The 26,526-nt window shown below is 34.3% G+C and overlaps 1 protein-coding gene across 8 annotated transcripts in view; it reads right to left on the bottom strand.

Moving 5' to 3' along the window:
* Nucleotides 1-26,526, bottom strand: part of ROBO1 (roundabout guidance receptor 1) — a 1,104,481-nt gene that overhangs the window by 105,734 nt on the left and 972,221 nt on the right. For all 8 annotated transcript variants that reach the window (XM_073231812.1, XM_073231810.1, XM_073231808.1 and 5 more), the window contains one exon: nucleotides 26,067-26,224. In XM_073231812.1, the coding sequence (XP_073087913.1) occupies nucleotides 26,067-26,224 (158 nt within the window). The remainder of the gene's footprint in view (nucleotides 1-26,066; nucleotides 26,225-26,526) is intronic.

Genomic DNA, 26,526 nt, shown 5'->3' with positions numbered 1-26,526 from the left:
TTATTGCATAGGTACAGTAAGAGGCAAGATATTTTTACTTACTTACATCTTCTTATAAAGTTATTATATTCTATATAACTAGAAATTTGTGTTTTCAAACTGTCCAAGTTCTTTCATATTATTCAGTTAAATGAAAACCAAAAAAATTGCATGTATAATTTGGTTAGCAAATGTAAAAAAGAAAAAGGAAACCCTTAATGCCATGTGACTATAATTGATATGTAAATATACATTAACTATAAGTGATTTCAAGGAAGCATATTTTAGGATTTTAAGATGTTTAAATAAAAATGTCTCTAATTATTTAATTTGTTAGAATTACTTTAAAGGAATATATCTTTGAGGTCCAAAACACTGCAGAACTTGACATGCCCTAAAAAACATAGGTGTTGAGGCTACCCAAGCGGTTTCCTGGGGACTCACATCGCAGAGACTAAACAGATCCAGATGAAACATCTGTAAAGTCATTTGGATATACTTTTGACCATTTAATTATTTGAAGAAGAATTAATTACAAATGTAAGCAGATTTTCAGTACAATAAGTCATCTGAAGCTAACCATGAATTAAGACTGAGACGTGGAAATTGAACTATCATTACTTAATTTACAATGCTTTGGGTGGCAGCTGACTTCAGTTACCCATGAATATCTATAATGCTCTGAACTTTTGTCAGGAATAAACAGAATGTTTATTCATGAAGGTTCTGACCTCACATTTATTCTTTACAGTGTATCAGTTAAACAAAGGAGGAAAGAACGGAAGGAAGGAAGGAAAGAAGGAAGGAAAGAAGGGAGGGAGGCAGGGAGGGAGGGAGCGAAGGAGCCATTCAAACAGAGGTCATTGAAACTGCTGTTTTATGAGGGTGGGATTATACTGTTTTGGAATACCTGAATTGTTTTATTTCAGACTAGACACACAAACTATGTATCATGTCCAAGCCTTTATGTATTACAATAACCCAAATGTTAACAAAGCAGTTTTAATTTCTGTGGCTTTAATACCTGTTTTGTTTTGGTTGTTTTATTAAAATGAAAAAAAAATCATGATTCTCTAGGTACCATTATAAAAACCAGGGACTTTTGTCTGCACTGTTCATGACTCTAACCCTCACACCCAGATTAATGCCTGCAGATAATAGTCTCTTGAAAGATTTTTGTTGAATGCAAACTGCTTTTATAGACAAAATCTAGTCTGTTACCCAATGAAGCATTTCTATAAAGGTTTATAGAAGTTACAATATATATTAATGATAGTTTTATGTTTTCATATATACTTCCCTAAATTTTTAAACAGAATAATACAAAGCAGAAATACATTGTGCAAAAAAAATTATCTTCCAAAAGTCAACTACTGTCAATAGATCATGGGCATTTTTCTTTTGGGTGTCTCTTTCTTGATACTGATAAAGTTATAGATATAGATATAAAATATACATATACACATATATACATACACATACTTTTAATAAAATAGAATATGATACATGCTCTTTTGAAAGCCACATTTTCAACTCAATAGTATATTGAAGATATTTTTACATTTTTTTTTTTTTACATTTTAAATGTTGAAGAAATTGTATACAGATTCCCAGCTTCAATTTAAATGACTACATAGTATTCCATTACAAAATCTGGATTTACCATATTTTACCAAACTATTCCCTTTTATTAAATGCTTAAGGTATTTCATTTTTCCCTCTTATGAACAGCATTGAAATCAGCATCTTTTTACATATATCTTTTCTGATAGTGGGATTCTTAAACCAAATGTATACCCAGCCTTAAGGCTATTAGTTCTCAGTGCTAACTACTATTATGTTTTATAAATTTGCTTTTGTGTGAATATGTCATTTGAATTTTGGTCTTTAGCATAACCTGCTGTGAGATTTTTGGGGAAGTGTTATAATAACTTCATTTTTCACTTAAGGAACTGGCAGCTCAGAGAGGTAAAATCTCTCTTCCTACATACCTCCACCATGTCCATCATTACAGTATCTTTTAATTGTGCTTTTAAATGTCAGATTTCCTCCCTGACTGTGAACTCTGAGGCAGAGAAGCATATCTAATTCCTCTTTACAGCCCCAGGACTTGTCACAAGGCTGGTAAACAGTAAAATTTTTGTGGAAGGAAAGTGATTTGCCCAATGTGACATAGCAAGTAGGAACAGGGCTAAGATTTTAGGCAAGATACGTGTCTTTGGCTATATGAGATGTACAAATGATGAGAACTGCACAGACCACAGCTCTGTTATCATAATTGCTATTTGAATTCTTGAGGTTCAGTAAATTTAAGTATCATATTATCACAATCCTTCTTAGAAGGTCCACTGAAACCGTTTGCCAAGCATTTATTTTGAAACACCTCATATTAAACATTCACAAAATTTTGAGCAAACAAAATCATTCCAGCAAGAAGGAAGGTACCAAATCATATTCCTGATATGGGAGCTAAGTGAGCTGAGCTGGAGTTCCACATGTTCTTTTATTGGTTCTGTAGTTTTGGACAAGACATTAAGCTCCCATATTTAATGGGATGCCTCAGAACTTAATCTTAAGAGTCCTTGCATTTTAAAGTGGTCAGTTCATTTCTGAAGGGATTGTACATTAATAAATAAAAGTTATATCAAAATAAGAGGAAGTCAATAAACGCTTTAAATATTCTTTCAGTTCTAAAAAGTTAAATCAGTGAGTTATCTCCAATAAAATATCAGGCTTTAAGAATAAGTTTAAAATACATTCAAATACATAGAAAAATGAGTCAAATAATGATAAAATAAAAATAATTTGCAACAGTATAGATATATTTTTATAGCTTCAATATAATATAGCACTAATTTAACAAACTGAAAATACTTGGGAATGTAGAGTTTTAAATCAACTTGCTTACGCACACGTGGGGCACCAATTAACATTACACATTATAGGCTGATGCTATTATATTTTGAAAGAGTTCATATAAACGGAGAGGGACTGTTAATTTAGTTAACAAGACTTATAAGGGGACTGCCAGGAGATTGTCAGACATGGAAAAATTCCAGTGTTGAAAAGAATGGGAGGAAACAATAACTGAGGTGAACTAAAAATTCAAAGAAAGCTACAAAGTCCTAAAGAATGCATTATGCACACCTATTCCTTTTGCCTTAGCTATATTTTATACCTGGCTCAATCTTGGAAAAATTTTTAACTCAGTCAAGCAGGAGACTTTGGCTTTGGTAACATATAGCTATGTTTTGCTACTAAGTATAAGTAGAAAAGGTGTTTCAGTTTGATAAAAAAATAATTTTCAGGCTTCTTTGCTAAATCATGTATACTGTTCAAATTAAAAGTAACCTACCAGGCATTTTACAAAATATTTTCTCTATTCATTTGTAAGTAAGCAAACACTAACAGTATGGATCACTATGACAAATATTGCTGCTCAAGAGAAGTTTTTTATGAGTCAGGTATCTTGAGAAGCTTTTTTCATTAGTATCATAAGCATACATTTATTACAGCTGTTCATTTATATGTAACTTCCATATTAATGAAAACAAACATTTAAATAACTGAGGCCTGACAATAAAAAATACTGAACTTAACAAAACATTTTTGATGAGAAAAATACATTTTTTTTCTTGTAACAATAGCAGAAACATTAATAATCAATGGCTAAACAAAGTCAACTCATGGCATCTTTTTTTTCCACTCAAAAGTCTTTACAACACTATCTAAATGGGAACCAAACTCAAAAAGAAAATACATACAAAATTTTTAAAAAATCTAAATCCCAGATAATCTTTCAAATTGATCAAAAGTCGATACAGCCACATAGGAAAGCAAAACGATCATAGGTCCTGGAGTCAGACTGTCTCTGAGTATATATGTGTGACTTTAGGCAAGGTACTATCTCCTCTGTACCTCTGTTTTCTATCTTCAAAATGGGGATGAAATAAATATCTCCAAGGATGCTATGTAAAAAAAATACTTACATGTGATAAATCCTATAAAGCACTTAGAAAAATGCGTGTACATTATAATCATCATAATTATATGAAAATTACACTTTGGGATTTAATGATTTAACAGATATTTACCTAATATTAAACAACCTTCCTTTGTTAGGCTATACCCAGAAGCTTTTAATTAAAATTAATTATTAACACATCTTCCATTGCATTTGTCAGAAAAATGTGTATTTGCATCAATACAGCAAAGCCTTAGAAACAACTAATTCTTAGGCTAAATATGTTTTTCTTATTTCCTCTAAAACAGTGATTCTCTATAGGGGCAATCGCCTACACTCTCCTAGCAGATACTTGGCAATGTCTGGAGGTATTTTGGTTGTCACAGTGGGAGTGGGGAAGGGGCGCTAATGAAGCCTAGTGGGTGGAAGCTAGGGAGGCTGCTTATACCCTGCAGCACCCAGAGGAATCATCACACCTAAAACATCAATAGAGCTGAGGATGAGAAACTTCATCCTAAAGACTTGGCTTTGGCCTAAGGGATAAATGCTGGATTAAAATGACAAGAGAAAAGTGGAGTTAACATTAGATAACACAATAAATGTTTATTTTATTTGGGAAATCTTTGCTGCCGCATCCCGGATTAGTACCAATACTTTCACAGAACTTTCACTCCATCAATAAGACATTTTCACTATAAAATACTACATTCTATTCTATACTTACTGGCAATAATGGTTAAGGATCCCTAAGTAGAAGTTACAACTCACATGGAAAAGGAACCTCACCAAATCTGGGAGAAACTTCCTCAGACATAATACAGTCAGAAACTGATGAAAGTGAAGGGACAGACAACAAAGTACTTGGAAAGCGTAAAAATACAACACAATAATGGATGAAAACGGCAGTCTTCAATTTCTGTAAATTCAAAGGGATTTTGGCATTTTGTCAATGGCTGAATTGAACCAGAGCTAACCAAAACCATCATTCTATTCTCCGTAATCACAAACGTGGACTACATGGTGGCCTATTCTTTTCAATAAACAAAAGAGCAGAGAAAATAGTGTACTCTATGTCATATTTAACCAAATATAACATACCAGCTTTCAGGTAGTGCCTATTATTCACACTCACCATTTTATGTTGAATCATATAAAAATATTGATTGTAAAGGGTGACTCTAAACATTCTAAATCTTAGTGCCTCTTTGTCAACCAAAAATTGGCATTTCCTCTCTGCATAGCAAGGAAAAATATGTCTAACACATACAAAACACTATAAACGTGAAAATAGCACTATTTAAAACAAACTAAGAAATATTTCTTGGCAGGTCTCTTCCTGCAGCTGGATCTGACAGCCAAATTGTAAACCGATCAAAAAGAAGTTTGTATAATGAACAGACACAATGTTAAACACAGCACTATAGCAGAACTACTTCAATTAACATAAGCCTGGTAGTGGGGAAGCAGAACATGTTAAGCTTTCAGACAATATGCTGGCATCTAGCCTATGTCAAACCTCCAAGGCAGAGGTCCTACTTCCTCATTATCATACACCTTACCAGCCCACAGTTGTAACCACATTAGAAGCCCACATTTCCATAAGCTCTAGACACTGCTTACGGGGGTGGGGGGGGGATGAGAGGGGCCTTGGCTACCTACATAGTTGATGAAACAAAACAAAAAAAGGTCTGAGTGGTCTTGCTGCTTTCTGGGAAAGAGACAGAAGAGGAGAAAGAAGAAGAAGGTGGTAAAGAACTTAGAGTTTCAAATATCTTAACATTTTAATATTTTTTTTCAGAAGACTCTCCGATTTTAAAAAAAAGTTTCAGGAACATAAAGGTATGGATTTTTACATACTAGCATTTTTCCTCTAAGAAACATAAATGGCTATTTTCCTTAGAAGCAAAAAGTCTCTTCGAGTAACTTCTCTGAAGCACTTGAAAATACCTTGTAGATAATTTTCATCTCCTCTACCAAATTTTTTACTGAGTAACAAAATAATACACAAAAATCAAGTATAAGATGTAGCTTTGCAACCAAAAATGAAGAGGATTATTTCATATTTTTGGTAAGCACAAACTCTTACTTCCAGAATATAGGAAGAAAAATACATTATCTGAACACATATGGAAGCTTGTTTTCTTTAAAAAAGCATATTAAGTAAACTTTTTGGCTGGTTATTCTATGCGGTATACAGCTTGCCCTGCAATCAATGCTTAAAATCAGAAATAAAGATGAACTTAAAATGAACTCCTTGGTATGTCTTCATTTTCTACCCTAAAGCAAGTCAGATGATTTGCAGTGTCTGTTACACAGGAATTTTTTTTTTCAGGCATCACTCCCACAATGTTACCCATACACCTCTAGGTTAACATACTAAACCAACTGGGGCTAATTAACTAGTTTGGCTACACAAAATCTTTTCTGCTTTTAATTACATTAAATTAATGTGACTTGAATTCAGCAGACCAAAAACAAAGACACTAATTATATTAAGGGCTTCAAAGATGACTTCAAATTACTAACCACCAAACTGTCATATAATTTATCTAATTTCCTTGAATAGATTTTGCATTCAAAATCTGTGTTTCTTAGTAGAAATACTATTTTTAAACTACATCATAACAATGGATTGCCAATGAAAAATTGCACAGTACTTAATTTTTACAATTACCTAAAAGATGAAAGGACCAGAAGTACAGTAGTAAAGGCTTGACAAGCATGGTTACCGTAAGTGAAATTTTTAAAGCACCTAGATTTAGAAATTATTCTTTCTGAATAATTTGATTCTCTGTTTTCATAATACTTTGCAAAGTAAATGAGAAGTTTTGAATTATAATTTAGTGTATCATCCTTAAACAATTCACTACTAACTGTCTTTGGGCAGGATACCTCTTCATAGCAATGCTGTCAATTTTGCCTGAATCTGTGACCTACAGAACAGATATCAAGCTGCTGTGAGCTCAAGGAGAAGTACTTTGCATGGGTTTATGACTTCTTAATGACAATGAGATGCAGGCACCCCAGATGGCCAGTCATAGCCCCCAGACATTCTCTGCGGGGAAATAAACTGCAGGGCAGTTGGATGGTCCCTGAAGACTTCATTCAGCAGAGACATGTGGAGAAGAGTCACAAAACAGCTTTCATTTCTTTAAAATTTAACATTAGTTCACCAACAAAAATAAAGCAAAAACAAATAAAAAAATAAATTGAGCACAGAGCAGAGAGAGGGAGGAAGTAGAATACCCATCGCTTTCCAATCTCTCTGCAAAACTGGCATCAACCTTTAATGTAAACAATTCAGATTAAAGCCTCCATACTTTCTAACATATACTACAGTATCTTTCAAAAACAATCATTCCTTATTGCATTCTAAATTAAGCAAAAACATGTGTGGTAGTGTAATTATATAGTACAAATGATAGACAAAGGGTTGAATAAAATACATGTCTCTTGGAAGTCTAAAAAAAGTATGACCAAGTAATTCATATAATTCAGATCTTATATAATATCAAAGAAATTACAGTATTTCTTATTTGGCAATATTTCTTATACCCCCAGGTAAGTAATTCAGTAAGAATAGTTACAGGAAAAACCATGTCTAAAATGAAAATTTCATGCTTCTCCTAATTATAGTTTGATGTTACATGTCAGCACTTCATATTTCTGAATATATACATTAATCATTTTATTATTGTTTCACTCTTTGGAACCAAAATTTCAATGTGGTTTGTAATCAGATAAAAATTTAAATTTTTGATAAATTTCCACTACCAAAAATCACTGATATAAAACAATTTATACCTACTAATCTAGTCATCATCACTTTTCTTGAGTATAAGAGCATATTTCAAGAAATTAATTTTTTTGTGCTACTTATTTGGACTGATCTTGTCACATAAAAATAATGCACTTTAAAATATATCGTGTCCCCATGACAACATGATTTGATATGTAAGTCTCCAACATCAGTTTTATTCTGAACAAATGCATATACAATTAACCAAGATCAGCCAAATCACGAATCTTCTTGGCTCACAAAGTTTATATGCTCTAATTTTCCTAAAGGCTGCTAACTCTCAATTCATTTTCTGAAAAAAATTTCACCTCTTCCTATTGTTATTTCATTCTGGTTTACAGAGGCCTAAACAGAGCTAGAGTGAGGGCAAGAGCAAAGGAGAAAAGGAGGAGGAGAAGGAAGAAGAAATTCATTGTTTTCAGTATTTCCCACTCAAGTCTCTTGGTAAGAAACAATCTGGTTTCATGCTGCCCATCCAAAGGCTGTTAGGCGAGGCTGCCATTGAGAACAGCTCTACTGCAGAGATGGGTTAAACTAAGAGAAATAAATTACATACTAATATTTACAATATTTTTACTATAAATTATAAGAAGATTAATTCAGTTTCAATAACACTGTAGAAAGTTTTCACCTGGTGTTACTAATCTATTTACTCGTCCATTCATTCTCATGCAAAGCCTATTTGCTTTTTTACAGCCAACTTAAAGTGTAAATATGTTGATGGAATTTGCCCAAAAAAATCTTGCATCATAAAAGGATGCCTGGGTAAAGTACATATTCATTGTAAAGGAAATAAGAAAATGACAAATTGATAGTCATCAAATGACCATTCTATATTTTTCTTGGTGACATTAAAAGGGACAGCATTAACAAAGGAGAAAACCAAAACTTGTAGGTCTTTCAACTGTCCTCTTAGGAGTGGAATTGAGAGGAAGAATAGGCAATTAGGCTCTCTCCACTGGTGTCCCATATTTGCTTGGACTACATGCATATAAGAGAACATGATCCAATTTCATTTGTTTGCTGGTACACTTTACAATACCACTTAAAAACCAACATGATTTCAGCCAAGAGTTTAAACACACTCCACCATCAGAGAGAAGCAACAAGAGACTCATGCAGAAAAAGCAATTATCCCAGTGGGAACGCGTGGCTCTCCACACAGCTTGGTGAGCTGCCAGCTGGGAGCACAGGCCTGGGAGAATTGCTGCCTAGGACTATGGCAGCTGCATTTCTCTGTTATTTCCATTTCTCCTACTAACTTATCATTTCTTCCTCACAGCAATTTATAAATTGGTAGTTGGCTGTTTGCCGCTGCAGAAGCACACCTATGATAATTTGATTATAGACTACATCAGGAAGAGCTGGATTGCTAATTGCAGGCAAGTGAGAACTACCCTGCAGAGAGCGGTAAGTTAAAGGGAGAGGATGATTTTTTGTGTGAAGGTATAAATTATTACGTTTCTACCTTTCTAGTTTATATCACCAGAAGACCTTTTCATGAATCCTAATTTTAACAAGAAATAAGAGCAAGAAGAAACAGAGTTTCCTTAAGACACACCTATTTTGCTTGCCTAAGTGTGGCTCAAAATCAATATGAAGACTTGTGTTTGGCATTTCCCTCATACACCCATTTTCTTGAGCTAGTCTGAGTTATGTAGCCTAAAGCAATCAACTGAGAAAGTCCTCTCTAATTTACTGTATTCCAAACCAGGGGCAGACAACTGCTGAGTGCTGGTGAAATGGAGAGCAGATGAAACACTGAAGGCTTTTAGCTGATTCCCCGGGTGTCTGGTTCCCAAGTCATTAAGATCAGAACCCAAAAGTAAATCCTATAAAACAGAGGCAATATAAAGTGTGGTTTTGGAAGAAAACAGCCTTTGCTGGCTATCCCCTAAAAGTAGGAAAGTTGATTGCTTTTTACCTCTGTGAAAATTTTAGGTGTTACATAGTAGTATTCTGCATGCATATGAAAAATTAATTTAGCTCATAGCTATTAAAGGTAATGTATTTGTCCCATCACAGGTCTCATGAAATAATGTCTTGCTGTTTTAAAGGTAAAAACAAAGTCTTCAGGGCAATTTTTACTTTCCTACAAAACCAGGTTTGCTTTTTATCACCTTGTCCAACCATCTGGCTATAATTCTGAATTTACATACAGTCACTGTTAGGACAGCCTGAAATAAAAATCTATGGAGAAATTATGACTATACTCTAGAAATAAAGATGACAAATGCTCATAGCATTTGAGGGGAGAAAAGTTCATTTCAAACACTTGGCTCTTTCAAGTTACAAGTGCACCAGTAAAAATACTTTCAAACAGCAAATTCCTTTTCCTCTCTATGGGTTCTGTGCTTAGTTCATCTCCATAGTTTTGGTCCAGAATGAGAATTCCCCTCACCACCAAATGCTTTGCTAAGATAATGCCTTTTCCAGACACTGTGTATAATCTGTTACTCTTAAACTTTAAATTCACTTACATTCTGAAGAAGACATATAACCATAACAGACAAAGTCAAATCAAGGTTTGAGTATGCAAGGGACTCTTGGATTCAGAAATTCAGCATGACTTTATGGAAATGAAGTAAGGAGAACTTAATGGAAACATAGTTGCAATTTACCAAAGTTTAAAAAGCATTTAATACTAATTATTCAGATGCTATGCAAGTATGAGCATCTCTAAAGTTACTACAAAATGAGCAAATACTCATTACCATTCTATGGTATTTTAATCCCAAAGAGTCAAAGAAGAACAAGAAAAGACTGACTATCCACCACTGCACATGTTAAGACAAATGAAAGTATATTTACATATTTCCTAAGAGAAAGCAAGTAAGATAATTTACACAAGTGAGGTTGAAAATAAAATCTGAAGAAGGAAGGTTTGTGCTGAAGCTTAAAGATACTCCTTTTGGTGGGTTAAGCTTCATAATCAGCCATACACACTTGTCACTGTGGATAAAATGAAAGTTCCTGTGGCCAGAATTCTCACCTGGCCCTGATTGGCTAGCTCACTGCACACCTGTGGGCAAGACATTGCTGTTGACTCTATATAAAGAGCTCCACCCAGTGCTCTGGGTGACACGGTGGCACAGCTGCAAGGCTGCAGGAAAGCAGAGCAGAGGCTGGAGTGGTGGCAGTGCCAAAGACAGAGGCCCAGAGGATGGCTGTGCAGGACAACTGTGCAGGCAGAGAGCCCCAGAGGATGGCTGTGCAGACCAGAGGCCCAGAGGACAGCTGTTTGGACAGAGAGGCCCAGAGGCAGAGATTGGTTTGCTGCATGCAGACTTGCTGTTAGTGAACAGGATTTTAGTGATTAACCTGCCATGGTGGAAATAAAGTTGGGTATAACCCTTTCACCCCAAGAACGTTCTACTGTCATTTCTTTGTCACATTGAATCCATAGTGAACCTGCTCGGGGCTGAAACCCATTGGCAAGACACTCACTATTTCCTAAGAATGAGCAATTAATTCATAGAAAACATGAAATAAAAATAAATGCACCCTGTTCCCCTGTATTTCTATAGTTACCTATGAAAACAGAAGAAAAGAAAATGCTCTATCTCAACAGTTACTTCAAAAATCGTTTGGAGTGGTATTTGTTTGGGACGGTCTTAGTCACAGAGTGTTCAGTTCCCTGGCCACTATGAAAACACACTGAACAGAATATGTAAGCGCAAAAAGTATTAACACTGTTAAGGATCTCCTTGTTTCGGATTGCTCCTAACCCTAAGTCTGTAAGTTACATTGTTTGAACTTGGAGATGAAATTCATAATTTCTTGAATCCTAGCTTGCTCCCATTACAAACTGAAGTTGGCGGTTCTAGCCTCGAGTGGTCGGAAAGGTGGAACACTTCGGGTGGAATTGATGTCAGCCAGTGGGAGATTAAGGAACAAGATAAAGTCAATTTTTAAAAAAATTGGCCTTATGTTTCTTGCCACTCTTCTGCATGGAACGTAAGTTCTATGACATCAAGGAGCTTGTCATATCTTTATCATCATAACACCTACATCGAAGCCACATTATCAGATTTTTCAAGACCTGAGAAACTGGATACATAGAATTCTTTGATTTCAGTCACCATCTCTTTAAAAAAGACTTGGTGTTCTGGAATTTATGTTAAAAGTACACTATTTTATATTGCCTTGTAGAAGATAAATTCAAATTCTGACAACTGCATACCAAAGTAATAAATAAATTTAAATCTTCTGATGTTTTAATATGTTTTATAGGACATAATGGCAAAAACCTAACACCTGAAAAATATTACATCCTAAGTGCAGAATGCATTTGACAGTTTTTAACACAAAATGTGAGAAAAATGTACCAGTGAATCTGCAGTAAATTTTGCAAAAGTACTAACATATTTAAAGAACAACTTGGATTATTTTATTGTTATAATTAATGAGAACTGTGATGTACCAACATATGCTGAATACTTGAAATTGTTGTATTCATCTTTCATTTTTACCACAGTCTCACAGGGAGGATATATTTTCTTATTTGGGGATGAGAAAATTAAGGCTCAGAGAATATCAGAAACTTGTTCCAGGTCACCTAGTAATTGAATTGAGCATCAAGCCAATGTAAAGCTTGCTTTTGGTTGGACAGAAAGCAATGGCTCATGATTTTCTTTGCTTCCCATGACACAAAGTACAAATTGCAATGTTTTGCAATGTTTTGTAAGTGAACAAATCCCGAGTCCCAACAGCTTGGCAAAGAAATAGGTGTTATTGCTGGACCTCCCTGAGTGTGTTTAATCTATGGCCCTCCTCCATCACACTCCATGTTCAAGCCTGAGTGATCTGGATATCCAACCTAATTGCCATTATGTAGCTGCAATCCAGGTAGCGGCCAGTGAAAAAAAATATGCATGCTTATACTCTTCATATGCATAAATTCTTTGTAGGAGAAATGTAGCTAGGTAAATACCTTACATTAATTTTTATTCAGAGGAATGGTTCTTCTTGCATTCATTTTCATGGCATGTTTAAAATTTAAACAGAATATATATAAGCCTCCCTAATAAAGATAAGAAAATCTGACATGATCTTTTATAAGCATGACACATGGGGCGATATTGTGAGGTGGTATACCTAAGTGAGAGAAGAATGGCATTATGAATGTTTAAAGAAATGTTAAAAAAATCCCATACAAGGTAATTGATACAAAAAGGTATCTTAAACATGAGCCTCTTTCTGGTGTGATCAGCCTTTAAGCTTCATGATGATCTAGATTTGCAAAATTTAAGACCAGAAAACCTGTGCCATCTGCAAGTAATTTTGTTAATGTACACCGGACTATTTTACAAGTGTACAATTTATCATATTATCAAATTCTTTGTGCTTAAGCAGATAAATTTGAAGTGGTCAAATGTTACAAATACAGTATTAGTAGTTTTAAGGCAACTGGCATTCAAAGAAAAAATCAGCATTAGATTATGCATCAGATTCAGCATAAAATTTGGGACTATTCATTGACAGAACATCTTTAAATAAAAGTTATAATATAGAGAAGATGGAAAAATGGATAAAGTCAGTCTTAGCCAATTACAAATAACAGAAAGGAATAAAGTGCTCAGATTAAAAATAACTTAAAATTTAAAGGCTTAAAATCATTTCTTGCATTTTGCAGCATGTTTTAAGGAAAGAAATGTCTTGTACAATCAACTGTACTTTTGAATCTACTATTTTTTTTTTAAAGATTACAATTCATTTTGTCTATGGAAACAGAAAAACAAAATTATGACTGGACCATGAAGAACTAACACAAAAATTACAAGTAATAGAAAAGTCAAGTTTTTTAAAACACATTTATGAAAAAGTATCCATATATCATCTAATTATATTCCAAATTATAGATAAGATTTATAAGCAATACTCTAAGATAAACTTTAGAAGCGTATCTTTAGATAAACATTTCATTTGTGATTAATAGAGCATCAAAAATATAAACTGGTTAGAACCCCATCCTTGAAGCCACAAAAAAATTATACCTTCAATTTGGCAAACTATTTTAACCTATAATTAAACAAAGTGTTCCCAGACAGTAGTAAAATTCCACTAGTCCTTCATTATTTGGAGAAATTTAATGACCTGATCAAATATATCAAAGTGCTTGGAAAGTGAAGAACAAGCTGCTTGAGTGAGCACGCATCATACAGAAAAAAACAGGGGAGAAAATGATTGTCTTGCCAATTAGTTTCAATTCCGGACAAGTTCACTATGGATTTAAGACCAAGAAAATAACAGAGGAATGTTCTTGTGGTGAAAGGGTTTATACCCAGCTTTAGTCTGACAGGGGCAGGTCAGGAGCTAGAATCCAGTCCACTCAGGGCAAGTCTGCCTGCAGGAAGCCAGTCTCTGCCTCTGGGCCTCTCTGCCCTGGCAGCCGTCTCAGTCTCTGTCCTCGGTGCTGCCACCACTCCAGCCCCTGCTCTCCTATAGCCATGAAGCCCAGAGCACTGGGCGGGGCTCTTTATATAGAGTCAGTAAAATGTATTCCCCACACCTGTGTACAGAGCAAGCTGACCAGGGCCAGGTGAGAATTCTGGCCACAAGAACCTTCACTTTCTCACATAGCATTTGTAACTCTGCTTTCAAGCTAATCTGAAATTCCTATTACAGGCTCTGTCATCCTATCATATGCATTCATGTAGAGTTATAATACTTCTGGTTAGTGTTCTGTATTGATGATTATTTTGAATTACAATGCATAATTTTTTTTCAGCTGATTACTCAAATTTCTGAGATACTTTCTACTTTCTGGAAGATCAACTGTCACTGAAGGATCATGGTTGCTAACCAGCAGCATCCATCCACTGCAAGTTTTGGCCCAAAGAATTTCAGGAGTTGACAGAATTCCATACAGAAGGTAGCTTAGGCAGATCTGCTTGGCACTCCTCTATGTCTTCCAATGTTGCTTTGACTGAAACATTTGGGTGGGACTAGATTTTGGAAAAATATTCAGAACTGTTTTTGAGGAAACCTAGTTGAATAAAAAATTCAGAGGGCCACAATCATCTCAAGAGATTTAAAAGACCTGACAATCAACAGGTGGAGGATATGAACAGACACTTCTCCAAAGAAAAATTCAGATGGCCAATAAGCACATAAAAAGATGCTCCACATCGCTAAGCATCAGAGAAATGCAAATTAAAACCACAATGAGATATCACCTCAGACCAGTTAGGATGGTCAACATAGAAAATAATAGGAACAACAAATGCTGGCAAGGATGAAGAGAAAGGGGAACCCTCTTACACTGCTGGTGGGAATATAAACTAGTTCAACCATTGTAGAAAGCAATATGGAGGTTCCTCAAAAAACTAAAAATATAAATACCATTTGACCCAGGAATTCCACTCTTAGGAATTTACCCTAAGAATGCAGGATGACAGTTTCAAAAAGACATATGCACCCCTGTGTTTATCGCAGCACTATTTACAATAGCCAAGAAATGGAAGCAACCTAAGTGTCCATCAGTAGATGAATGGATAAAGAAGATGTGGTATATATATATACACAATGGAATATTATTCAGCCATAAGAAGAAAACAAATCTTACCATTTGCAACAACATGGATGGAGCTAGAGGGTATTATGCTCAGTGAAATAATCCAGGCAGAGAAAGACACGTATCAAATTATTTCACTCAATTGTGGAGTATAAGAACAAAGAAAAAACTGAAGGAGCAAAACAGTAGTAGACTCACAGAACCCAAGAATGGACTAACAGTTACCAAAGGGAAAGGGACTGGGCAGGGTGCGTGGGAAGGGAGGGAGGGAGAAGGGGAATAAGGCCTTATGATTAGCACACATAATGTAGTGGGGGACACAGGGAAGGCAGTATTGATTCTATACTGAATCAGAGAAGACAAGTAATGATTCTATAGCATCTTACTATGCTGATGGACAGTGAATGTAATGGGGTTTGTGGTGGGGACTTGATAAAGGGTGGAATCTAGTAACCACAATGTTGCTCATGTAATTATATATTAATAATACCAATACATTATAATTACATGGACTTGTAAGGCTTCATTAGGAATTTCAACTAGGTTGTATCAAGGGAGTGAGACAAAAATGGGCAAGCCGACTGTAAATTACTGTGCACCCTAAATAAGGAGACTTATTTCTTTGATGTACACTTAAAAAAATGATCAAAAAAAGATAAACCACTGTTTAACCAGTGTTTTGTTTTCTTTTTTCTCTTTTGTCCACTAAGTATCTAATGCAAAAGTGTTCTTTTTTTTTTTCTAAAGTTAAAAATCTCTGGTCTCTCATTGTTCAACTTACAAATATCATTGCAAAATGGATGTTAACTGGAAATCAAGACAGGGATACTTAAAATAATACCTTACAGTGAAGTTGTTATTAATAGTCCTCAAAACATTCTCACTGTTCTGGTATGATTCTCATAATGATCCTAATAAATAGTCAGGGAAGATAGTATTATCTTAGTATTTTCAACCATTAAGGACTTGACCAAGGTCTAGTTATTAGTGCCATTTCAAGATGAGCTTCAGACATATAAGACTTTCCCAAGATAGCCATAAGTTAAGCTTAACTCACTACCTAAATTACTGCAACTTTCATTTTTCAAATGAGATTCTGAGGCAACCTCAGATAGTCAACCATTTAAGATGAATTTAGATGCATTCTTAAAATACTTGATAAATAAAAAATGTGTACAGGATTATTAATCCAATCAATTCTATGCCATGTTTGTACCCAATGAATAAATAAGAAGGAGAAGCTGTTAAATCTCACATATTGAAAACACTACTTTCTATTCTGTTACCAAAATAGGGCATATTGAATTTAGGACACAAAACAAGTGGCAGAATTGTATGAAATTAATCCAGTAAAACTCACTACCTAAACTTGTGGACTGTGTTATTGTTGTTAGGATGTATTTTAATCAAAGTTAAGTGTTGTTTTAGAAGGGTGGATTATGTCTAGTATGTCATGGGGAAAATGACAATAGGAAGAAGTCTGATGTTGAAACTTCTTTTTCCTGAGTCACAACACAGAACCATTAAGTGAATCAGGGTAAATCAATTCCCCTGGCTTCCATTTCCTTCTTAAAAATGAAAGGGTTTGCCTATTCACAGTCTCTCAGGTCGGCTCCATCTCTAAGATCCTATGAGTATCTTGTAATTCACACGTAGAGAAATATATTTACTCAAATAATTAATCTGTATAATATCTCTTCTTTCTCTTTCTGTCAAGTCAATGAAAGAAACATGCTTTAGAAAAAATAAATGGTATGGATGATATCTCCTTTTCATTTTACAGGAGAATAAGGAAATAAATATGTACATGTATATGGGAGTAAAATCAAGTACGGTATGTTCAAATTTGCAACTTTTCAATTCTGAGTATGCTAGAAGGCATTATTCTGATTCACATTGCATTCACTTAATATTTTCTCAAGAAACATGTATTGAGCTCTCACCATAAGACAGACACAGGGAATATAGCTGGCCTTTATGTGTCATATGTATATTAGATGAGTAACATGCAATGATTTGCAACAGATTAAAAGAGAGACATGTAGTAAAAAGAGAAGGGATGAAGATAAACCAAGTGTGGATGTGCAGACTGGGGTTATACAGAAGGCTCCTCTGAGGAAGTTGCCTTTAAGCTGGAACCTGAAAAATGAGTGAGTTAGACAAAGGATTGTAGGGGTCAGAACATTTTAGGCAGAGGGATTAGCATATTCAAAGACTCCCATAATATTTTATTTTAAGCTCTTAGTTTCCAAGCTTTTAAGTGCACATCTAATACATAAATAATGAAAAATTAGAACAACCAAATCCTCACTGGGATTATGTTCATAATTAGATTGCCATCTAAGCTAATTTGACTGTTGGAACAGAGAATGCCTCAGTTTATTACAATTCTTTCAAAAGAATACTTGGACTTCACAAGTAGGTCTGAAATGCTTGGCTTTCTTTTAATCTAGTTTCATTCTAAACATGATGAGTTCATCTATAATTACTTAAGTAGAATTAAGAGTTTTTGGAAAGGTTCAGGATATTCCTTAGAAGATAAATGAGCCTTTCTCAATCAGCATACCTCATCTGATTCACAGCATTTCTCAATTCCCCTAAGAACTGTACATAACTAGAACTGTTCTAGATACACAGGAGAAAAGTCAATTTGTTACACATAGTGGATGCCTCAGGGCTTTTGGACTTAATTCCCTTTCGAAATCCTCTGTTGATTACTACATTTCACAATAAAGGTGTACATAGGACTCAAATTAATATCAGCTTCTTAATATCAGTACTAGTCTAAATACTTTAATTACACATAATAGTCACCTGAACTAAACACTCATGGTTAGTCTATAGACACTGGACATTTTCTCACATTTGTGAATCAGATATAGACAGAAATTTAGATGAGACAAAAATTCTGGATCTCTTCTCATATATATTTATATGGTCTTAATGTATATTCAGGAAAGTTGAAATTGCTGTGGCACAAAGTTCCTGATTTTTCTTTTCTATCAAGTTTTCGATCACTAAATATATGCAGAGCTTAGTCAGGTATACCAACAACAGCAATAAACAGAATACCTATTACTAATATGTATAGAGTGTGTTGTTTACAAAGGCATTTACTATTATTTTTTCATTGGATTTCTGTAATGACAACATTGAACCAATAAAGGTATTATTAAACAATTCATTTCACAGACAGAAAAAATGAAATTTATAGAGATCAAATGTCCATAAGATCATGCATTTAATAAGTGTTGAAACTTGAACTTATAATGTGGTTTTATAATACCTAAGACCATGTTTTATTTCACCAACACACCATTCCAAATATTAAATTCGAAAATTAAGATAGTAGGATAGGACATAAATTTACCTTTTGACTCAATTCTTTAGTCCCATGATTCATATTATAGATATATATGGATTTAACTTAGATTTAAATCATGAATAACTTTTTAAATTTTTTTTAAAAAGATAAAATATATAACATGAATGGCTCTTTATGTAAAATTGACAGGAAGAAAAATTCTGGTTCACTATAGCAGTTTCCTTTGACCTTCACACAACAGTACCACACATTTATTTTTCAGGAACGCAAATTTAACTTCTCAGGGAATAGGGGCTCTATGACATCAGTTACATTAAGTATGTTGATTTCCTCTAGGGGAGGAGAAAGGAAAAGGAAGCGTCGCTCACTGAACAATGAAAGAAATTGGAAGACCAGGGAAAAGTTCTAATAGAAGGAAGGGAGGAGGAGCAGATGGCTTAGGAAGCAGACATGTGGGAACTGGGGTGAAAGGAAGCAATTGGCAAGGGGAGGGCTGAATGCCAAATTTGTCAATGATCTGGAGGTCACTGGGGATTTGGATGGGATGTGAGTCAGCTGTTTTTCACCAACATATCATACCAACAAGAGAAAATCAAAGAAACTACAAAGACACACAGGAAGAAAAAGAGACTGCAAAAAAAGAATTGATGACATAGTACATTCTAAATATTGTATTTCTTCAGCATGGGAATGGGAAATGTTAAATAATTTTTTTAATGTATAACTGAATTTTTCTCCTTACTTCATGTATGATTTTCAAATCCTTAACTTGCTTATGAAAGAAACCATACAGATAAGATTCTTCTACTTCTACTTTAATTAAGGTATCATTGATATATAATTATATGCTCTTCTAATTATTTTTAACACTTTTTACTTATCTTGTATGAATGTGATTACTCACTCATACATAAAATCAATTCCTGTAAACCATTTAGGCTTAGAGGGACCAACACAGTTTTCCCAGAACTGAGAAGTTTTTCCCAGGATTAGAGATTTCCAGTGCTAGTACCAGGACGGTACCCAGCAACCCAGGATGGTTGGTTATCCCATCTAAGTTAGAAACCTTACGAAAAGGTTACTAAATTACATTTGTTCATCATGTTAAAACACACTGATGCTGTGAAATTTTTTCCACATTTTTCAAAGGAGAATGAATAAGATACTAATATAGTTATGTGATTAATAGATAAAATGGACAATAAAATGGCTTCTGGTTGGACTATGGCTCTGATGGGAATAAAAAACTTAAAATTATTTCCCAATCACTGAAATTACTTTTTCAATAAAGTGAAAAACAAACTGTAGATACGTAGAATATTCTTAACATGCTACTTTTGAGGATAGGTAGGAAGAAAAATTAAAATTCAAGGCACAGCTTTCCTCAAAGAACAATACAAATCATTCAAAAGTTTTTATGTCACAAAGACACATACAAAGTGGATGGAAAAGGCATCTATTATTATTCAAGTCTAAATTTTAGCTCAAAAGCTAACAATTTCAGACATGAAAATATGAATGTCTTTTAAGCTCTTCTTTTAAATACTAAAATAAATAATTTAGAATAAATGACAGTCAAAGGTTATTATGAAGAGACAAACTCTGGAATTTCAGAATTGAGTCCAGTCAGATCTCACTATTTACATTATACTAGTACTATTAGTTTTTACTGTATTTTATTGTATTTATGCAAAATTGCCAAGCCACAACAGCAAAAAAATTTTCTCTAACTCAATTTCACATTCATTGTATAATTCCTTATAATTGCTTAATTTCCGATGATACATTTGAAATATGTATAGCTAAAGATATAAGAACTGGGCTAACCCACAATTTGGACAGTTAATATAAAGTACACATAGCTGAATCCTTCACTGATTTCATAATATCCTTTTTAATATAAATCCTACTTTCCCTAAATGCCAAATGGTGAAGTTATTTATTATCCTCTTTAGATAATCTCATAATATCTTTTGATGGTAAAACTTTGAGGTAAAACTTATGTTCAGAATGAATAGTTTATCTGAATGATAACCTTTGTTTGAAACTGACCATGTCTGTGCCATTGTCTGTGAAACTACTAAACTCTTCAGTTAGTACAGATCTTTGTTATATTATAGTTTTCATTACTGAACATAATATGACTGGTTCTCAAAATATACCTAGCCTAGTCACAAGACCACCAGAATCTCCACTGTGCAAACTAACCTCTCCAGACACTTGTAAACTTAAAGACAATATTTCATGGTGAATATTGTTACTGTGAAACTAAGTGTTACTGTCATTTTGAGTTGAAATTTGCATTGATAGCAAATCAGAGTACTCAGATATAAAGGAGAATCTATATGGCCCTATAGAAAACATTATTAGTAAAAAAAGGCAGATGCCCACATAATTGTCCCCTCAGCCAATTAAGAGTTTAGTATTGCACTAGTGAAATTTAGTATTTATCTAACAGGGATGTTGTTAGGACTTAGAATAGGGCCTGGCACATAGTAGGTGCTACACTGTTACCTGTCACCACCCCCACCCCATCACCATTATCATTATTATCATCATTGTTATCCCAAGAGACTGAATTAGCAGGAATCGGTGTGCCATAAAGAAAAGAAACCAGCTTATTCATTGGTTTTCAAATGCATTAAATGAGATAATATAAAACATCTGGTACATGGCAGGTATTCAATACACAATAGCTATTGATATTACTATGGTAGATTAGTAAATTTGTTGGTATCCCTACAATGACAATTTCTAAGACTTGACCCATTTGTTTAAAAGTTTCCAGATTAAGAAAACTGGAGTGGTTATTTTCTAATTCATTTTCATGACAGACTTAAGAAGAGTTTACAACATTCATAAATACTTATCATATATTTACTATGTTCTATATATTAACAATTTACTGTTGTTCCTATAAATATTCATTTACTAATTCAAATCAAAAGGTTTAACTCCCAGTCATAATCAGATCTTATATATAAATGCATACAACCATCATTTTAATTTGTTAAAAAATGGGTATCAATTTTCCATCCCAATTTATCATATACTGAGGTAAGTTGGTCTTGTTTCATTAGTTGGATCATGTACTGTTGGATACTTTACTATTTCAGCTTAAAAAATACATTTGTTCTTTTGCTTACACTAAGTAATTATATGTTTTACTTACCAACTATCCTGAGAGACTGGCTATTTCCTTCTTTTTTCTATGCCTGCAATTTCTACGGCTACCACCAAAAGAATATTCATCCAGTAAAAGACCCAGTAGAAAGATAAGGGAAACTGATGCCTCAACATGGTAACATTGTATGCGACCCCCAAAAGTGTGTTGATTTATAACAAACAAAAACAATATGAAAACAACACAGATCAACAATGATAAAATAAGAGGTAAATTTTAAATAAATTTAATGCCTTTTCACAATGTTTGGCATCAGTTACTTTCTCTTCTATCTTTACTAATGACTCTTCACTCCATTTAGAGTCCAAAAATCATACTAAAACTATTTATGGGCCTTTTTGTGTGTACTTGTCAGCTTTTATTCAAACTAATCCTGTAACTGACTTTATACATAATTAACTTCTTTCATAATCTAGGAAAATATCTGTGATGTTTACTATCAACAGTATTTAACTTCTTTAATTCAAGGACAATTTTTGATTTTTGACTGAACAGAAAATTATTTTTTTGATATTTGGTATTACTTTTTTTCCAATCTTAACATTCTTGATTTTTCAGCCTTACAAAATAATCTTGAATTTAAGAACAATATTTCCAAAATGTAATGAAATGAAATAAATATATCACTGTAAAGTATGTCTGAATGTTGTTCTACATCATAAAGAAGTCTTCGGTCTTCTGATTCACGTCCTTGGGAAAATTTCATTTGTTAATAATAATGGTCAGGACTAAGTCTCGGGTATATGAAGTAAATCTATTTAATCCAGCCTGTCAGTTAAACTCCTTCTGCTTCTAACTTTCAACATAAATACTCCTGTTTAGAAAAGAATGAAAGAACACTGGAGACCAACATCATCTAAGGCCTCCTTTAAATAATTCGAAGAAATCCATGCACAAAGAGTTCTAAAAGATTCTCCTGTCAGGTAAGAAAATAAGGAAATGCTATTTTTATATGCCTGCTTTATCATCATCACAGATGATTTGGCTCAGAGTCCAGAATACAATTTGGCTCAGAATCCAGGTCAGTGTAAAAAGAAGTGACTTAAGAACATAAAAAAATACAGGTGCAGCTACAATTCAATTACATATTTGCCCTTTTTTTGTAGGGTGTGTCTTTATTCTCACAGCTGGGAGAGTTGTACTTTACATTCTCAAGAAGAAAGCCACCACATTAAAGAACTCCAGAAATTCCTATAACCAAAATTGTAGCAATAACCGTGCAATCTTTATTTGTGTTTCATAAAGATATGTGCTTTAATCTCCTGTTCACCTGTATGCAACACATTTGGCAAAGCACAGTAACAATAGACATGAGAAAAGTCATCTGAAAACAAAGCTTAGGAAATAAGAATTACATAAAATTTCTAATAACCAACATCTCTTAAGAATTTACTTTGAATTTTTGAAAAAAACAAGAATTGGAAATCATGTCAGACATTCTGTTTCTGTTTTAAAGTTTTGTTTGAATTACTCAACTTTCATTTTGCCTAAAGGGAGAAAATAAAACAAAAACAGTTACAGTCTAAATAAGCACAGTAATTTTGAACCAAAACTGCTGAATTTTCATCTATTCATTTTCCTGCATGTATAAGTGTGCTTTTTACCTCTGGTGTTTTATCAGTTCAACAGTCAAAATTTATACAAAACACAGACAGTCTTAGAAATAGTAAAAGTTTCAGATGTTACAGTTTCTTAGCATATGGAATGCTATTGTGGATCATCATTTTGGCAACATGTAAATGATTTTAAAACTACTGATCCATTAGCATCTTGGCATTGTTTCATAGTCAGCAGTGATTGTAACTTTAAACTGTTTAATTTTCCTGAGTAGAGGGGCTTCTTATAATGACTCTAAACTACTAATGTGTGGGGCAGCTGGTGCCCTTTATTTATAGAATAACACCCTGGAGACAGAAAAAGGCAAATGAAGATCCTATTATAAAGTAAACATTTCGGCATAACATTTCTTCTAATTTGCTGTATGATACAACAGGAAGTTCTAGGCATGTTTGAAAAACCCAATATACCACAGCAGTTTTAAACTGTTAATGTCACAAAAAATGCAAAGATACACATATGTGCACATATACAAAACAAAACATCTGAGGTGAACTAAGACCTTTCCAAGGGTGGGAGTATAATCACCTTTATTTTTTACCTACTCTGTCTGATTTCCATTTTCCCAGTGTCTCCTGGTCCTGCGGTCTTCAACCCACTACCCCACTGCAACTGCTTGTGAAAGTCATTAACAGCTGATCACCTGGTGTTACATCTAACGGTCAATTCTCAACCCTTTTATTAATTGATCTACCAGCTGCAACCAACTTGGTCATTGCCACCTCCTTAGAACACTGTCCTCACTGGGTTGCCCTCTAGCTTCCTCCTTTCTCACGGATGGCTCTCTCTCAGTGTTCCTTGCTCTTTCTGCCTCTCCTACTTGAGAACATACATTGGACCTATTCGTTTCTATATATAATCACCCCTTTGGTGATTTGTTTCCTGTTCTGAAATAATATGAACACACTGATAACTCTTACATTCATCAAGATAGGCTACATTGGTGTGTGATAAGAAATCCTCCATGACTTAGTACACCACAGATTCGTTCTCACTCATTCTATATGTCCACCTTGGGAGGTTAGAAGTGTGGGGTGAAACATTCTGTACATGTAACTCAACGACCCTGGCTACTGCTTTTCAGCAGTTCCGGAATCTAACCACTCCTCACCACCTCCCCTCCTTATAGTTTGGTCCAAACTTCTATTTGTTTCCCTGTTGCCTAGATTATTGCAAAAGCTCCCAAACTTGTCTCCTTCTTTGTCATCCTTGAGTGTGTTCTTCAGACAGCAGGGATTCTGCTAAGAAACCTCTAACGCTTTTCACCCACTCAGAGGAAAAGCCAAACCATTTACAAGGTCTGTAAGGTTCTACATAATTTGGCTACTTGTTCATCCCTTCAGGCTCTTTGTGTGTTCTTCAAAGTGTAGCTGTCCTCTCTGGAACATGTGGCCTCCTTGGTTGCCACATGCTAAAGAAAGAGAGTGCTGGAGGATGACTCACTAGTATTTATTTAATTTCCACTCAGAGCCCATGAAGCTGAACTAGTCAGATGGGTCTGCCCTACAGCAAGGAAGCTGGAAAGCAGCATCTTTCATCTGCTCAGGTGAGGAGGACTGCATAGTAATGAGGACTTGTTATGTCTACCACAGCTCAATGTTTTCTCCAGTCTCAACCTCAAGTCTGAACTGCTGACTCATTTCCCACTGCCTATTTGACACTTACATTTGGATATCTAATGAGAATTTCAAAATTACAGCGTCTAAAATTGAGCTACTGATACTTCCAACACCAAATCTCTCTCCACAATTAATGGCATTTCTATCTTTTCAGTTGCTAAGACCAATTATTTAAGGTAATCCTTGATTCTTTTCTCTTTCTTACAAGGCATATCTAGTCTGTTAGCAAATTCTGTTGGCTGTTGTTTCACAGCAGATTCAGAATCTTGCACACACAATTCTCCTGGGAAACTTTAAATCTTGGCCAATGAATTCACAATGGACAGAGATTATGTTTAAAACAAAAAAAAAAAAACTGTAAAGGGGAATATTATACAATCACAGAATCAGTAAGAGCCCTGCTACTTTTGAGACAGAAAAAGGAAAGAAGTCACATAAAATCACTGATGTCAATAAGAAAACACTTGATTACTTACTACAGATAGCATACTTCTCTACTTGTATCAGAGTGGGAATATGAAATCCAATAATCTAGATATAAGATTTTATTATGGGATGAATTGAATCCATTATTAACCATCAGTCAGAATGAGATTTTATATTTCAGAAGAAAAAAACAAACAATGAACTCTATGGAATAGAAAAATGATATTAAAAGGAGAAAGAGAAAAAGTCCTGAATGACTTAGGAAGCTTCTGGAAGCATACTATATTATGGAAATTTTTCTTACAATTTTTACTGTAACATGTGGAAATGTGATATGCCCTGAGTTATGATAATAATTAAGTCATACATGAAAGTCTTAACTCTAAGATACTAATATAGAAATTACAGTTTTCTTTTACTAATCACCAAACTAAGCAACATGTATTTTCCTCACTCATTTTTGTGTCAACTCAGGGAGAATTGCAATATATTTATTTTAAAGGAGGAACTGAAAACATGAGATAACGCAGTCCTTTATCTAAAAGAACCTACTTCACTTCTCTCTTTTTCCTTGGTGAAGAATATACACAGTTAGATCTATAAATGTTCCCCACTGACTGCCAAAATAAATACTCACAGTTATTCTTTCATCTTTATCATCCAGTGGAGAGCCATCTTTCTTCCATGAAATGGTGGGTTCAGGATGGCCTCGAGGAGGCTGGCATTCCATCACTGCAGGCTCTCCCACTGCCACCATGACATCTGAAGGATTCTGTCTGAAGTCATCCCGTAGTACTGCGGGAACAAGATTAAATCATTGTACTCAAGAGTGATGTATACAGTCCTTATCTCTGAACTTCAGCAAAAGGCACATTTATTATAATAAACTACTTCTACTAGCTATCTCAATACCTCTTTGACAATCAATATAATATCTACTTACAGACATATTCAATTTAATAAAGATATCTGGCCTTCAGCATACACAACAGGGATAATTTGATATTCTTCATAGGCAAGTGAGCAAGCGTATTTTTGTTGCTTAGTGCCCTCACTGTTAGTATCTGGCTTATCTTTAACTTGCGTTTCTTCTCTGT

This window comes from Manis javanica, chromosome 3 (genome assembly GCF_040802235.1).
Source record: "Manis javanica isolate MJ-LG chromosome 3, MJ_LKY, whole genome shotgun sequence".
In the NCBI taxonomy this organism is placed as follows: Eukaryota; Metazoa; Chordata; class Mammalia; order Pholidota; family Manidae; genus Manis; species Manis javanica.
The sequence above is the reverse complement of the archived record's forward strand: the minus strand, read 5'-3'. Positions and strand labels throughout refer to the sequence as shown.